The following is a 16,136-nucleotide window of genomic DNA, read 5'->3' on the forward strand; positions in this document are numbered from 1 at the left end:
ACTGATTGTTAACATCTCCACTAAGGGGATGCTTGCTTAGCCTCATTCTGAGTGTTGCATTGCCTGTCAGTCATTAAATGTCACCTTTTTCTTATCCTATATAATAAAACCCTAGTATACAAATCAACCAAACAGCGAAATGACCGGCTGCTGGGACACGCACTGGCTGCAGCAGCAGGGGACAGCGCCAGGCCACCAGCCAAGGCGGGTGCCAGCAGGGGCCCCCCAATTGCCCTGCCCGCTGGTCGCCCCACAGATGGCCCTGATTGCCAGCCAGACCTAGGGACCCTGCCCTATATATTGGGAACAGTCTCTTAGATTTAAAAATTAAAGCCTGGCAAGACTACTCTAACCCTGAAAAAACAGGATGATGCAGCGATGACATGGACTTGCACATTTTGTGGTCAGCCTACTACTGCCTCAGAAGGATCATGTTATGTACTACTTTTTATAATCAGGGCAACAAAATGTAGCTGCCCATACAACAGCAAGATGCCTTTCACCTGTATGAAAAGTATGGTCACTGGTGCATGCAGCATCCTGGATTGCGAGAGGGATGTCCGACTGCCGGTTTAGGCCTGACATCCCCCGAGGGGGCCCGAACTGGGAGAGGATGCAGGCTGGGTTGAGGGACCTCCCACCTTGTGCACTGGGCCTCTAGTAATTTTGTAATTCAGAGTTTTCTCTACCTCATACTCATTTTCTTTAAATAAATAGGAGTTCCTTATGCTGAATGAGGACAATCTAAATAAATCAGTAGTTTAAGATCATGTGAATGTTTAATAGGCTATGTTTTTCTAATTAAACACTGAATTACTTTGAGCCAATGTTTCTTTGTAGATGTGGATGAGTGTGAGCGACACCCATGTGGAAATGGAACCTGTAAAAACACTGTTGGATCCTATAACTGCCTCTGCTATCCAGGGTTTGAACTCACTCATAATAATGATTGCCTGGGTAAGTACTCAGTCCGTCTTGGTTATTTCTTCTGCTTTGTTTACACACTATATAATGACATGAAAAGTAAAACCAGAGAATAAATATTTTTATCATTAAAATTACAAATGTGTGCCAAACGCTATGTGATACTGCTGACTAATTTTTAGTTAACTCAAGCCTTAGTATTGGCATAAATAATCACAAAACAATCTGCTGTGCTGAGTACTTCATGAACCAGTCGATTCAGGGCAAAGGGCCATGCAGATGATAGTAGATGTATTGGGGCTGTGCTGTGGTTTGGGGTTATTTTTTACCTCTTAAATAGCATTGAAGATAGACCTGTCATTGTTTCAGCATTATTACTAGTATTTAATATATTCCATTACTAGTATTTAATATATTCCATTCTTGGTTAATGCTCAAATACTGACAGTCTCCAACTTAACAACATGCTGTGTGTTGAAATTCTATTTTCCAGCAGCTTTGAAGCCAGGGATGATGCTTTTTCCCACAGAAACAGCATGTGCTGATATCTTTTTGGGACCAACTTTAGATTCTCAGTGGAAAATAAAACTGTCTACTGGTACATGATTTTAGCCTTTGCCCCTAACAGATATTGATGAAAATAATAATTGTTAGTGAGTAGGGAGGTGCCTATATGTGATGGAGGAGATAGTAAGAGAAATGACAGCCAGCATTGACAGTATTTCTTGTTTATCATGTGCCAGGCACTATACTGGTACTTTAAACATAACATCTCTTAATTCACATGATCCTTTAAGGTATGTGAAAGTAACTCAGGCTTTCTACCATTATGGGACTATCCCTGCTCAAACCTATCTCCCAATTTAACCCAACATATGTTCCTCTGTTTTATTTTCTTTCTTTTTTGTCTCAAAATTCTGCACTGGGAAAACTTTTGAGCTAATTGGACATTTTATTCAACTATCGCCATCTTGTCTATCATTTCTCAGACACTTTGCACAACCATGGAGAACTAAAGACAGGAACATGGCTCTGGTCAAAACACAATGTTCAAGCAACCCAGAGAATTACTCAAATGCAGTCAAACCTAAGCTTAACTGGAAACCTAATACCAATCCCCCCCTCCAGATTCTATATTCTATCAGCAATTCTAGTCTTTTTCATATAATTGATTTTTCTATATTTAATATGCTCCATTACTTGTCCTTTGAATATAGTCAGCTTATCTCCAGGTGAGGTCACGTTCAAGCTACGCAGTCAAGTTAAACTTATATATCCTTCTGCCTCTGGGAAAAGAAATTTTGTCAACTGGAAAGAAGGGAACATTTTACCTTAAACCTTCAACTTATAAATTTGCTTATAAATTCCTGAGTTATAGTAATATCAAAAATGTGCCCTGGTGGTTGAAATACAGTAGGGCTCTATGTGACCTTATAAGGCAGGTGATGCTTACAATCTGAGCTATTTCCCTGTGTTGATGGGGAATTGTAGTGGAGGGTTTTTGTGAATGTGTTCCAAGAAATATGGTTTTAAGTTGCAACTTGTGACTCAGTATACGTGTGAGAGTTCTCTCCTAAAATCCAACTCATGTTTGCTTACAGACATAGATGAGTGCAGTTCCTTTTTTGGTCAGGTGTGCAGAAATGGGCGGTGTTTTAACGAAATTGGCTCCTTCAAGTGTTTATGTAATGAAGGTTATGAACTAACTCCAGATGGAAAGAACTGTATAGGTAAGTATCTAAATAATAAAGTCTTTATGTTGTTTTGTAAAATAATGATGTGACTCCCCCAAGCTCCACTTAAGGACTCATTCACATTTCCATTTGTTCATCTGATCACATGAACAAGCTAAGGTATCATGGGAAATGTTTCTTATAAGGAATAAGCCAACAATTGGAAATGACTCATGTGCACAATCTTTATTGGGATAGAACTTGAAACTATCCGTGTCTCAGTAAAAGTAGACAAAGGAAACAAAACAAGGAAATTAGCCTCTTGTCAAATGAGTAATACCCAAGATGTCAAAAGAGAATCTCGGCCGTATGTGTCCATAGTGACTTGGAGGAACAGAGAGCCCAAGCTGCATTAATGTTTATGTCACTTGACAACAGTGACCTCATATTTGAATAATTTTTCTCATTTCTCTTTCAAGACACTAATGAGTGTGTAGCCCTCCCCGGTTCCTGTTCTCCCGGGACTTGTCAGAATTTGGAGGGATCCTTCCGATGCATCTGTCCCCCGGGGTACGAAGTGAAGAGTGAGAACTGCATCGGTAAGGCTAACATTTATGCTGAGGCCCTGAGCTGGTCAGTGTAATAAGACCTGCTACAGACTCTGTGGAAGTCTACTCAGTCCAAGCATGCTGACCCAAAGAGTTTAAACATACAGCTGCCTACATGTCTTATTGAATCATCAGAAATGATTTGAAGGTTTATTGGTAGGAATACAGGGTCTAAGGATATGGGCTTTTTCATTAACATAAGTCTTATACTAGGAAAAGAATTTTCAGTGTACTCTAATCTTTTTTTCCAAATGCCAACAGAGACTTCCTATTGAATTTAAAGAGTGTCTATAAAAACAAAATGTAATCTTTGGCAACCAATTTTAAAACATCTATTAAAGGTGTCCAGAGTCCTAGAAATGTGAAGCAGAAAACCTTGACATTGCTGTTGAGACATTTTTCTCCTTGGGAAGGCCTCATGTCAGAACAGAAAACGTTAATACGTTTGTCATAACAGATGTTTTTCTGTTGAAACTCTTCCAGCTTACAAGAACATTGTAACCACATCAGAAGTGGGTCCCAGAATTTCCTGGTGGATGTGATGCAGGCCGAACTTTTTACAGTTACTTGATTTCACTTTTATACAAATTATTTTTTACAGTCTTGTTGAAATTCAGAAGCACCAGAATCTTAGTGTGATTGATAAGGTGGTTTTTGTCCTTTGAGTTATCTACTTTTTAAAAATATTCCATGTAGCTCTACTTTTCACATTCAAAGGACATATACAAACAGAACTGAAGGGAACAGTTTACTTCATCAAACTTAATTAGTTTTCAGCCCATATAATTACATATAATGGGTATCCCTAGTCATTCCCATTTGGTCTTTATACCTTTTCCCTTTTCTATCTGATTTGTATAGTTCACTGTAAGATTGTATAGTGTTTTAATACTTAAAAAAATAATAATAGAAGCACCTTAATGCAAAATTGAAATATTTAAAGTCCTTTCATTTTCTTTATCCATATTTAATCTCAGTCTTCATTGTGCCTGTGCTCCGCCCCTTTATGGAAAAGTGACAGTAGCAGTGTATCACCCGTTAAGAGGGAATAGATATAGATGTGCTGCTTTGTGTCAGAAAGATTCAGCTACCTTTTCTCCTGGTGAAAAACATCTATGATTCAGTTACATTTCATTACATTTCAGAAATATTTTATTTCCTTTATCCATTGTTGGCCGTGCCACCATTTTGCATCTCTGAAAAGTTGTTTTTTAGTTAACTTAATTCACTGTAAGATTGTTTTCTTCAGACTAGAATCTCTATCAACTTTTCCCAGATGAAATGCTTTTTAACATGACTATACACACACACTCACACAGAAACATATGTTTACACGTGTATACATACAATGGGTATTATAGTGACCACGGCACCTTTTAGGTGCTGGAATACAGGCCTTGCCTCAGGTAACTTACTGCCTAACAGGAAATTCATATTGTGTTGGTAAACCTGTTTTATAAAGATATTGTTATAATCCAGTGTGAGAGACACTATACTGGAGGCATGTCCAGGATGTGCGAGCGGAGGAGGAGGCTGGGAATAATGATGATAGTGGTGACAGGTGGCATGTCAAGGAAGCTCACCACAAAAGATTGGTGACACTCGAGGTGGCTCTTAAATATTGATAGGAATTTATAATCAAGGAAAGGGGCAGCACAGAGGAGGTTCATTTGAAGACACAGGTAACACAAGTGTGGTAAAGGGTATTGACAAGATGGAACTTAGTCCTACAGGCAGTGTGAAGCATTACAGGGTTTTTTGTTTGTTTGTTTTTAGAAAGAATGGAATATAATTCACTCATGAACATTCTGCTAATATAAATTAAGAACATAGCATGTGCCAGACAGTATGCTAGACTAAGCTGAGAGGGCATTAGTATTCCAGACAGACAGACATGTCAGGTCCTCATGGAGCTTGCATTCTCTCATGTCTGGAATTATGTAATGTTTCTTCATTCAGTTAAAATAACCCATTACATAAGCACCTCCAATGAAAAAAAGCTAAACATCACTGGTAAGGAATCCTTATTTATTTTAAGGAACCATTTTGGGGTGAAGTGGGAACAATAAAATTCTCAAAACACGTCTGAGTCCTAATTCCATAGGCACAGATTTTCAACTAGAAAGGCATTGTGAAGAGAAAAGGGTAAAAGAGGGAGATACTGCAGTCAGGAGATTTACGATAATCCCAGTGGTAAATGATTGTGGGTTTGAATGTACAAAGGAGGTAGCATTGATAGACCTCATGCTGTTTGTATATGGAGGTTAAAAGGTCAGAGTGAAGAATAAAGGTGACTACAGGATCCCAACTTAGGTTGCTTAGAGGAACATCAGAGAAGGGAACCAGTTGAGCTTGCACTGCTCATATTGATTGAACTGATCATGTCAGGTGGACAGGTGGACAGGTGGATGTACATACACCCCTAAGGACCAAGGGCAGGGAGCCAGAGATTAACTTGAGATCAGGGCATATGGTTGATTGAAATTGGATAAAATCTTTGACTTCTAAGAAATAATAGTTTACTTTTAAATAATAAGTATAAAATTCATATAATATCTTGTTTTATGTTAAATAGCCCATGGGTAGTGGACTATTGTAGTATGAACTAATTATTTATCTTGAAATATTGAGCAGTGTGCTGATTTGATTAAATCAATAAATTCTGCTATTCTGCAGACATAAATGAATGTGACGAAGATCCCAACATCTGTCTTTTTGGTTCCTGCACCAATACTCCTGGGGGCTTCCAGTGTATCTGCCCCCCTGGCTTTGTGCTGTCTGATAATGGACGGAGATGCTTTGGTAAGCTTTAAAATCACTTCTCTGTCATAATTCACTCTTAGAAACTTCAAGGTTAGACAGTAACCCATTACACTGATCTCTGTCACTATGGCAATTATATCATCTTTGAGTTAAAACTGTAGGTCTCAAAAGAATTTACACTGGACAAATTTTAAGGTACTTTGATTTATTGGCTCTGTTTCTTCATATTTTAAATTTTTCATGAAAAATTCTTGTTTTACTCTTCTGTTATGGTGTTGACATAGATTTGTATGTACATTCATATATGAATTGTTTTTTATGTGATTTAACTACATGAAAGTTACCTACATTGTTTTTTTAGGCAACAGTGTGATGGTAGAAAAGAGATCTGGAAATCATTTTAATATTGAGCATAATTTCTCAAATTTCCAAGGCACATTATAAAAATATTTTAATCATTTTAAATAATTAAATAACATTTTATAAACAAGTCAACTGAAATTGGCAAATGAAATCAGCCATTGAGGATTTCCAGACCTGTCTTTTAATTGCTGATCTGATCTGCATATGTTCAACCCATAAGAAATGTTCTGTCAGAAATAGAGTTTTATACAAATTATTCTATCTTTTTAAATGACCAATAAGGAGGTCTGTGATTTTGCTTTCTTGAATAGATACTCGCCAGAGCTTCTGCTTCACAAACTTTGAAAATGGAAAGTGTTCTGTACCCAAAGCTTTCAACACCACAAAGGCAAAATGCTGCTGTAGCAAGATGCCAGGAGAGGGTTGGGGGGACCCCTGTGAGCTGTGTCCCAAAGATGATGAAGGTGAGATCAACAACCTAAAACACCCCTTTGCACTGTTTTGGGAATTTTTGTTAGGAGTAGGTTTGACTACATAATTTATGAATATTTTGAAGGTGAAATTACCCCCTCACACATAAACTTGAATGGTTCATTGAGCAACCTAATCTGAGGGACTTCTTTTAACATCTGTATTCAACATGTGTAAGCACAGGAAGTTACCCTGCTATTTCACACACACACACACACACACACACACACACACACAAGGTTAGTATTAATTTCCTTCAAAAAAATTAGAATAAATAAAAAATATATAAAAAAATAAATAAAGTAAAATAAAAATAAAAAATAAATAAAGTTAGGAAGGTGCGAGAAGAAAATGAAAATTATATTCCAAATTGCTGTGGGAGTCCCATTGTATCACAGACTAGGGCTCTCAGGGTCTTAAAAGGAAGCTGAGTCAACACAATGGCCATTTGCTGGAAGAGACCAAGAGCCTCCAGGTCTTGTTAGCACAACTGAATTGTAGGTTAATTCCCAGCAAGCTCAGGACTGGCTTGGCCTCCTGGTCAGAAGTAGCATCTACGTGTAATGAGGGGAGAGGGCTCTTTAGCTGCTCAGTGCGCAGAGAGCAGAGAGAACCAGAAGCCCTCAGTAGGTGGCACCCCAGAGGGAGCTGGGAAAGCTCAGGAGATCTCTAAATAAGCTCAGTGCTTGCCGAAACTGGTTTGGCTCAGTGGATTGAGCATCGGCTTGCGGACTGAAAGGTCCTAGGTTCGATTCCGGTCAAGGGCATATACCAGATCCCCAGTATTCCCAGTAGGAGATGTGCAGGAGGCAGCTGATTGATGTTCCTCTCTCATAGATGTTTCTAACTCTCTATCTCTCTCCCTTCCTTTCTGTAAAAAATCAATAAAATATAAAAATAAATAAATAAGCTCAGTGCTGCTTTTGAAATAAATAATAAAAATAAAATAAGAGGCTCTTATTAAAAACAGCTTTATAAAAAAAAGAAGTCTAATTGCACATAGATTGTTTATCAGCTTTTAAGTTCTCTGGTTGTTGAGACTCTTCAATGATGGAGAATTTTTATTTTTTTCTCTGTAGTTGCATTCCAGGATTTGTGTCCTTATGGCCATGGAACTGTTCCTAGTCTTCATGATACTCGAGAAGGTGTGGTTGGATACATTTCACTCCTATAGCCTTCTTTTATATGAATATATTATTGTTCTTTATTTTATAAATCCTGCTGACTTTTCTGTGTAATACCTAGCATATTGTATTTAGTATACATATTCAGTATTTTTTGTATATCACATGCATTACACTTGTAAGCTATGTTGTGGTATATGAAATATATATTTCTCTTATAGAAATGTTTATAAGTTTTAGAAATTTTGAATAGGTGTACACAGCTTCAGCATATCTTTCCATATGAGGACATTCTTGGGTGATTCTGTATTTTAGATGTCAATGAATGTCTTGAGAGCCCGGGCATTTGTTCAAATGGTCAGTGTATCAACACAGATGGGTCTTTTCGCTGTGAATGCCCAATGGGTTACAACCTGGATTACACTGGAGTACGCTGTGTGGGTGAGTGTTGAATCCACATTACCTAAAGTTCTATTTTATGTCTCATATTCAGCAAAAGGTCTCTCTGGTACCCTGGGTGGTGGTGGGATTTGCAAAGCCAGGATAAATGGCTAGTAACTGCTCTTTCTATTCCTATCCTACATTTTCCAGTAGGCCTGGTTTATGTGAAAGTGGAGAGAGTTGCCCAAACTCTGCCTTCAACCAAAATATACAAAATCTGATGTGTCTAGAGATTTACAGTTGCCAAAACCACTAACTGGGAAAGAGATCCGTTTTACTTTATGACTTTGCACGCCTGCTCTTGCAGCAGAAGACCACATCCCTCTCTTGAGTTTGAGTTTCAGGGCAGGCATGGCTGTCTGGGGTCTCAGAGCACACTTGATCCTTCAGAGTCCTCAGTCCTCTGCACTTTACAAAGGCTGGTCAGCCAAGGCCGAGGGAGGGGTTTGAGGTGGGAGATGAGAGTCAAGAATGCCCTGCATAGAACCTGGAAATGTGTGAGGGCCAGGTATATATTCATGGGTGTGCTTTGATTACTAAAACTCCACCAAATTTTATGGCATTTTCTTACTCTTTTTCAGATACTGATGAATGTTCAATTGGTAATCCTTGTGGAAATGGTACATGTACCAATGTTATTGGGAGTTTTGAATGCAATTGCAATGAAGGCTTTGAGCCAGGGCCCATGATGAATTGTGAAGGCAAGTGATACTTTCTTATCATTTCTTCTTTAATGTCTCAGTTTTTATTTATAGTATCCTGATATTCAAGTGGTGATCATTTCATCACAAATGTATTTACTTCAATGAGCATAGTTACAATAGCTGCTTTAATGCCCTTGCCTGGTAATTCTAGCATCTGGGTCCTCTCAGAGTTGGCATCCATTGATTGTCTGTTCACTTGAGCCATTTGCCTGGCTCTTCCTTGTGTTGGTTAATTTTGGATTATACCCTGGGTATTGTGAATGATATCTTCTGGAATCAGTTATATTGCTTCTATGAATGTGGATGCTTTTTTCTTAGCAGGCAGTTAACTTGGATGAAAATGAAAGCAGACTGACAGGCGTGTGGAAGACAGTGGTTCAGATTTCAGTTCTGTTCTTTAAACCTTAGTGGCTAGCCCCTTTGATTCACACACACACACACACACACACACACACACACACACACACACATGCGCGCATTCGCTTGGTTAAGTCTCTGGCCCTTTCCTTTTGGAGTTCCCCTTCACTCTTAAGCCATCTTGGTTGCCCCAAGACTCCTACAGAAGTCAAGAAAGTTTCTACTGAAGATTTAGCTGCCAGGTGCTGTAGTTTTTAAAACAGTAAATTGGGAACTTATTCCTTGCTGGTTGTTTGCTGAGTTTCAACTATCACCAAAAAACTATTTTAGATAGTTTTTGTGTGTGTTTGTGTGTGTGCGTGCGCATGCATGTGCATTTAGAGTTTATAGTTATTTGTGGGAGGATGAGCTTGTTAGGCAAGTGAAAGTAAGTGATACTGTCTCCATACCAGAAGTGGAAGTTGGATTATCCTATTGCTTTCTGTGTAACTGCCAAGTAAATTCATCAGTGTTTATTTAAACAAATAATCAGAGCGCTCAGCTGAGCCCCTGGCTGCCTGTCTCTTTGATCAGATATCAATGAGTGTGCCCAGAACCCTCTGCTGTGTGCTTTCCGCTGCATGAACACCTTCGGGTCCTATGAATGCACATGTCCAATTGGATACGCCCTCAGGGAAGACCAGAAGATGTGCAAAGGTAAGGCCACAGGCAAGGAAGTGGTTAGACCTTTATTTGCGATACTGGGAACATCTTATATCTTAATGATTTATAGTTCTCAGCAGTCTTCTTTCAGAGCTTTACAGAAATGTTTATGACAGCATTTTACTGGTAGGTTTTCATACCTGTAAACAAGACACTTGATGATCTGTTCAGTCAAGTCAAAGATAAGATGGGTTGAGGAGCTCACCGATTGTCACACTCTTGGGCTCTTCATAAAGAAAAGATTGTCCTTTCTAGGACTTCTTACCGGTAGGACCAATGTTGAAACTTATAAATCTAGAATATAGCCAATAGTTTAAAAAGATGGAGCTCCTACATGATTACATTTTCAGACTCCAAAAACCAAATGTATGACGTAAAAGTACGAAACAACCTGACTGGCATGGCTCATGGTTTGATTCCCGGTCAGGGCACATGCCTGGTTTGCAGGCTTGATCCCCATTGGGGAGCATTCAGAAGGCAGCCAATCGGTAATTCTCTCTCATCATTGATGTTTCTAACTCTCTCTCCATTCCTCTGAAATCAATAAAAAATATTTTTTAAAAGTGCTAAACAATGCTCTGTTTCTGAGAACTTCCTATTTTATATTTTTTTATTAAAATTATTTTATAGACCTGGATGAATGTGCTGAAGGGCTACATGACTGTGAATCCAGAGGCATGATGTGTAAGAATCTGATCGGCACCTTCATGTGCATCTGCCCGCCTGGAATGACCCGGAGGCCTGACGGAGAAGGCTGCATAGGTAAGGCTATGAGGGATGATGTCGCTTATTTAATATTTCTACTCCAAGATAGATTTATGGCACTATTCCAAAATCATCCCAACGGCAAGGCAATTATTTTCCCAGCTGTTTCAAGCTGTGCTAGACTTCCTCCATCTCAGGGTCCAGCCAATGCATTAAGTTCTGGATAATGCAGTGGCAATTATGCCCATCCTAGAATATATGCCCTCTTGTTTTTCATAATTCTGTGTCCTGTAAATCTAAAACACTGAATTTAGAAGGGTAAAAAACTCCTTGCAGCAATTGTGCTCGTATAGCAAAATAAAAGTATGAGTTAATGGTCTCTATCTCTTTTCTAATCATTCCATGAATAAGGAGAGTAGAAGCAGATAATCTCCAGAAACCTATTGCAGGCTGGATATCTCTAACCTTGGCCATATTTTCAACATATTTGAACTTCAGTTAATTTACCTATAAAGCAAGGAGGTAGGGCTGTTTCTCTGAGATGACTTCAAGGGTTTAAAATGCTATGATTTTACAATGCAAGCCAAAGTCTCATGCCATGTAAGCTGGCCATGGCCCCTGCATGCTATCTCAGCACTTCTGTCAGCATTGCTGTCACCTGGGGCGCTGAAGCCTACTTACTACAGTCTTCCTCCTCCTTGAAAATGGGTGGCTCCCTCCTTTAATTAAGAACCTGCTGCTTTCTCCTAACCTCCAATACTTAGAGAAATGTGGGTATTTTGGAGGAACATTTGAAGATTACTAATAATTTATTATTTTGGTAAAAAACAAAATAAGTTTTCAAATGAATCTATTAATGATTTCCTGGAATAGAGAGTGGATGCAAATGGACACTAGGGATCCCTTTGGGAGACGGAAATGTTTTAAAACTAGTTTGCAATGATTGCACACTTAATTTATTAAAAATCATTGAATTGCACACTTAAAACACAAATTATATAGCATCTGAATTATACTTCAATAAATGCCAACAAAATACTTTTTGGGAATTCATTAACATTATATAAATGTAATTGATGAGAAGGCTTCATTTTAAAGGTGATGGAATAAAAATGTGTTACTTCACTCCCATCCTGTGAAAATTTTAGAACTACGACAAGGAAGAAAGAGAACTGTTTTAGATTAAGTGAAGAAATGGTCACAACCACAGGCTGAAAAATATTTTTGAAATAATAGAAAATTTCAAACAAAAACACAGATGTTCAGCAGCATATTTTTCTTTAGGCTTTGGCAGAATACATATATCTCTAAAAGTAACTGCCCCAATTTAAAATGTTCATCCGACAATCTTCGATTAGAAGATAAAGGACATAGGTGAATGAGAGAGGTATGGAATATTTCTGTAGCAGCCCAGTTCCGTACTGCAGTGTCAAAAGATGCAGAACTGAAAGAGAAATCGTGTTGACATACTAAGACTTTACTCAGAGCCACACTGGCCTCCTAAGTTACCTGAAAGCTTGAGAGTTCATGTCCCTAGGACAGAGAGCATCACAGATTTGGTGAGAGTTTATTTATACGACAGCCTTGAATTGAAACTATGGGTTGTGCCCAGTTCAACACCGGTGATCTCCTACGCCATTTTTCAGCAAATAGCTGAACTGGAGAAAATTGTTCAGAGATGAATAATTACACAAAACTACAACTAATGCATATATATATACTGGAGTGGGAAATGGGTAGAGAAAGAAGACAAAACAAACAAGAATTAGACTAAATGCCTCAGAAAACAAAAGAAGATGATTTTTTAAATGTTTTGGTAACTCTAATAGATATCAAAATTCAAATAGAAAGAAGAGATTGAAAAAAGATAAAGCAATATCAAGAGATAATGGTCTAACAGAACTTAGGAAAAACATAAAGCTACCACAGAAATTAACATCACATTAGAAGTAATAAAAAATAGAAAGGTATGACAACATAGCCACTAATGTGAATATGGTAGTAATTAATAAGAAGACAACAGGGGTAGAAAACAAAGTCAGTATACGTATAAATGAAGTCCCTGGAGAAAAGAGAAAACTGAACAATAAAACAGGAAAAAATGTTTAACTATATTTGAGTATTTGTAGAAGAAATTCTTGTAGAAAATATTTAATTCAGCATATCAGAAGAGCCCACTGCTCCATGGAACACTGTTGCGAACAGTCACTCATTTATTCAATTATCTACCAAACATCTGTTATGTTTGTGATTCTTGGGATATCATAATAAACTGGAAGGACAAGTTTTCCCTTCTCCACCCCAACCCCACTCTCAAGTGGTTTATGTTCTAGTCAGGAAGAGCATTCATCAAACAAATAAAGAAATAATCAACATGATAACTTCATAGAGTGGTAAATCTTTTCAAGAAAGTAAGATTAGTGACTGGATGGGAACTACTTTAGAATACACTTCTAAGGAAGCCTTCTCTGATGAGTGACATTTGAACTGGGAACTAGAAAAAATAAGGAAATAGCAAGAGCAAAGAGCAGGAAAAGGTAGGCATGGGCATTGCAGGCCATGGTAAAGAGCTGGTTTTATGCAAGGGCATGTGGCAGAGTAACTCAGAGTGTGTGCCCTAAAGATGGATGGTGAGGATGAGAACTCTAGTTTCATACCTACTAGCTCTATGACCTAGAGCAAGTTTTCCTCCCCATGTGCCTCAAATTTCCCATCTAAAAACAAATAGGAATGATGAGGTCATTTACCTCCAAAGATTATTGGGAGCGTTAAATTAGGGAATGCATGTAAAAAATCCTTAGAACAGCCCTTGAAAAATAGTTACATTTTTATTAAGGGCTAGTTATTATTCTCTAATTTACATTTTAAAAGACCTCTGATGGGTTTGTAGATGATGCATTGTAAGGGTGTGAGAGCAGAAGCAGGATTCATTTAGGTGGCTATTTTAATCATCCAGATGAGAGCTGAAGGAGGCTCAGATAAAAGCATAGACGAATAGAAATGTGGTGAAATTGACATATTCAGAATATACTTTGGAGATAATCAACAGAACTAGCTGATGGATGGATTGGATATGGTGGATGAAGGAAGAGGTATAAAAGATGAGTTCTAGGGCATTTACTGGAATAATTGGTTGGATGAAACTACTATTAACTGACAAGGGAAAGACTGGAAGAAACAAATGTGATTACAAGTATAAAGTTCTGTTTTGACCATGTTAAGTGTAAGATATGGTTTAGCTTTCCAGGGATAACACCAAGTAGGCCATATTTATAGATTGCTGGCAAATAGGTATTGTTTAAGAATCATAAGATTGGATGAGAACACCGAGAAAGAATATAGAGAGTGGAAGAAGTAGTGACTGACCTCTAGGCACCACAATATTTAGAGTGATTAAAAATGTTTGGAAGACACCCTGGTCTTTTTGGCTCAGTGGATAGAGCATCAACCTGCGGACTGAAGGATCCCAGGTTTGATTCCAGTCAAGGGCACATGCCCAGGGTGTGGGCTCAATCTCCAGTAGGGGGCGTACAGGAGGCAGCCAATCATTGATGTTTCTGTCTATCTCTCCTTCTCCCTTCCTCTCTGAAATCAATAAAAATATATGTTAAAAAACATATCAAGAAGACTAAAAATAAGTTGCCTGCAAGATAAGAAGTTCTCTAGGTCAGTGTGAAGGTGTGGGAGTTACAAGAATGGATTATTCAAACACATAGGGAGTAGTCACTTGTGTCTGATGCTGCTGAGATATAGAATAAGACACAGACAGAGAAGCAATAATTAGACTTGGTGATCTCTTCAGTAGTACTTTCCATGTTGGGGGTAGACCAGGAGGGTTTACAGAAAGGACCCAAGATTAGGAAGTGGAAATGGCAACCATAGGTCATTCTTTCAAGAAATTTGTAGGGAACCACAAAAGATCCCAAATAGCCAACATAATCTTGAGAAAGGAGAACAAAGCTGGAGGCATGATACTTCCTTATTTCAAACTATATTATAATATAGTAATCAAAATATTATGGTATTTGGCATAATATGGTTTTGGAGAGAATTAGCAAACTGAGGAGCCAAGAATATACTGTAAGCAAACATAGTCTCTTCAATAAGTAGTGCTGGAAAAACTGGACAGCCACATGCAAAAGAATGAAACTGGACCACTCTCTGACACCATACACAAAAATCAACTTAAAATGAATTATATACTAGAAGGTAAGACTAAAACCATAAAGCTGCTAGAATAAAGCATACAGGTATGCTCCTTGGCATTGGTCTTGGCAATGATTTTCTTTCAACACCAAAAGCAAAAATAAACAAGTGGGACTGTATCAAACTAAACCATCAGCAAAGTGGAAAGGCCACCTATGTAATGGAAGAGAATATTTGCAAATCACAGAACTGGTAAGGGGTTAATATCCAAAGTATACAAGGAACTCATACAACTCAATAGCAAGTAATAATAATGATAATTAGATTTTTTTTAAATAGGCAAAGGACCTGAATAGTCATTTTTCCAAAGAAAACATGCAATGGTGAACAGGTATATGAAAAGGTGCTCAACATCACTAATCATGAAGTAAATGGGGGAAAAAACACATTCCATAATGAGGTATTACCTCACACCTATTAGGATGCTTGTTATAAAAAAGATTAGTGTTGACAAGGATGTGGAGAAAAGGGAACACTGGGCACTGCTGGTGGAAATGTAAATTGGTACAACCACTATGTGTGTTCAAAAAATTGAAAATAGAACTAGCATATGATCTAGCAGTTCCACTTCTTGGTATATATCCAATGGAACAAAACCATTATCTAAAAAAGATACCTGTACTTTCATGTTCATTTATAATTATTTATAACTAGAGGCCCGGTGCACAAAAATCTGTGCACTTGGGGGGGGGCAGGGAGAGAGGTCCCTCAGCCAGGCCTGTGCCCTCTCGCAGTCTGGGACCCCTCAGGAGATAATGACCTGCTGGCTTAGGCCTGCTCCCGGGTGGCAGAGGGCAGGCCTAATCCCTAGGTGCAGCCCCTGGTCGGGCTCAGAGCAGGGCCGATCGGGGAGTTGGGGCGCCGCCCCCTGTCATGCACAGAGCAGGGCAGATTGGGAGGTTGCGATGCCACCCTCAGTCACACTCAGGCTAGGGCCATTGGGGGTGGGGCACTGCCCCCTGTCACACTCAAGGCAGGGCAATCAGGGGTTTGGGGAGCTCCCCCCTGTAAGGAACAGAGCAGGGTGGATAGGGAGGTTGTGGCCCCGCCCTCTGTCACACACAGAGCCGCAGGGAGATCAGGGGGGTTGGGCGG

At 38.7% G+C, this 16,136-nt stretch overlaps 1 protein-coding gene across 1 annotated transcript in view; it reads left to right on the forward strand.

Moving 5' to 3' along the window:
* The window catches only part of FBN2 (fibrillin 2), a 248,313-nt gene that overhangs the window by 207,433 nt on the left and 24,744 nt on the right, over nucleotides 1–16,136 (forward strand). Inside the window, exons 46-55 of the mRNA XM_006764368.2 lie at nucleotides 841–957; nucleotides 2,526–2,654; nucleotides 3,077–3,196; nucleotides 5,882–6,007; nucleotides 6,643–6,795; nucleotides 7,882–7,947; nucleotides 8,242–8,367; nucleotides 8,949–9,068; nucleotides 10,002–10,124; nucleotides 10,761–10,892. Coding sequence (XP_006764431.1) covers nucleotides 841–957; nucleotides 2,526–2,654; nucleotides 3,077–3,196; nucleotides 5,882–6,007; nucleotides 6,643–6,795; nucleotides 7,882–7,947; nucleotides 8,242–8,367; nucleotides 8,949–9,068; nucleotides 10,002–10,124; nucleotides 10,761–10,892 — 1,212 coding nt within the window. The remainder of the gene's footprint in view (nucleotides 1–840; nucleotides 958–2,525; nucleotides 2,655–3,076; nucleotides 3,197–5,881; nucleotides 6,008–6,642; nucleotides 6,796–7,881; nucleotides 7,948–8,241; nucleotides 8,368–8,948; nucleotides 9,069–10,001; nucleotides 10,125–10,760; nucleotides 10,893–16,136) is intronic.

This window comes from Myotis davidii, unplaced genomic scaffold (assembly GCF_000327345.1).
Source record: "Myotis davidii unplaced genomic scaffold, ASM32734v1 scaffold159, whole genome shotgun sequence".
Taxonomy (NCBI): domain Eukaryota; kingdom Metazoa; phylum Chordata; class Mammalia; order Chiroptera; family Vespertilionidae; genus Myotis; species Myotis davidii.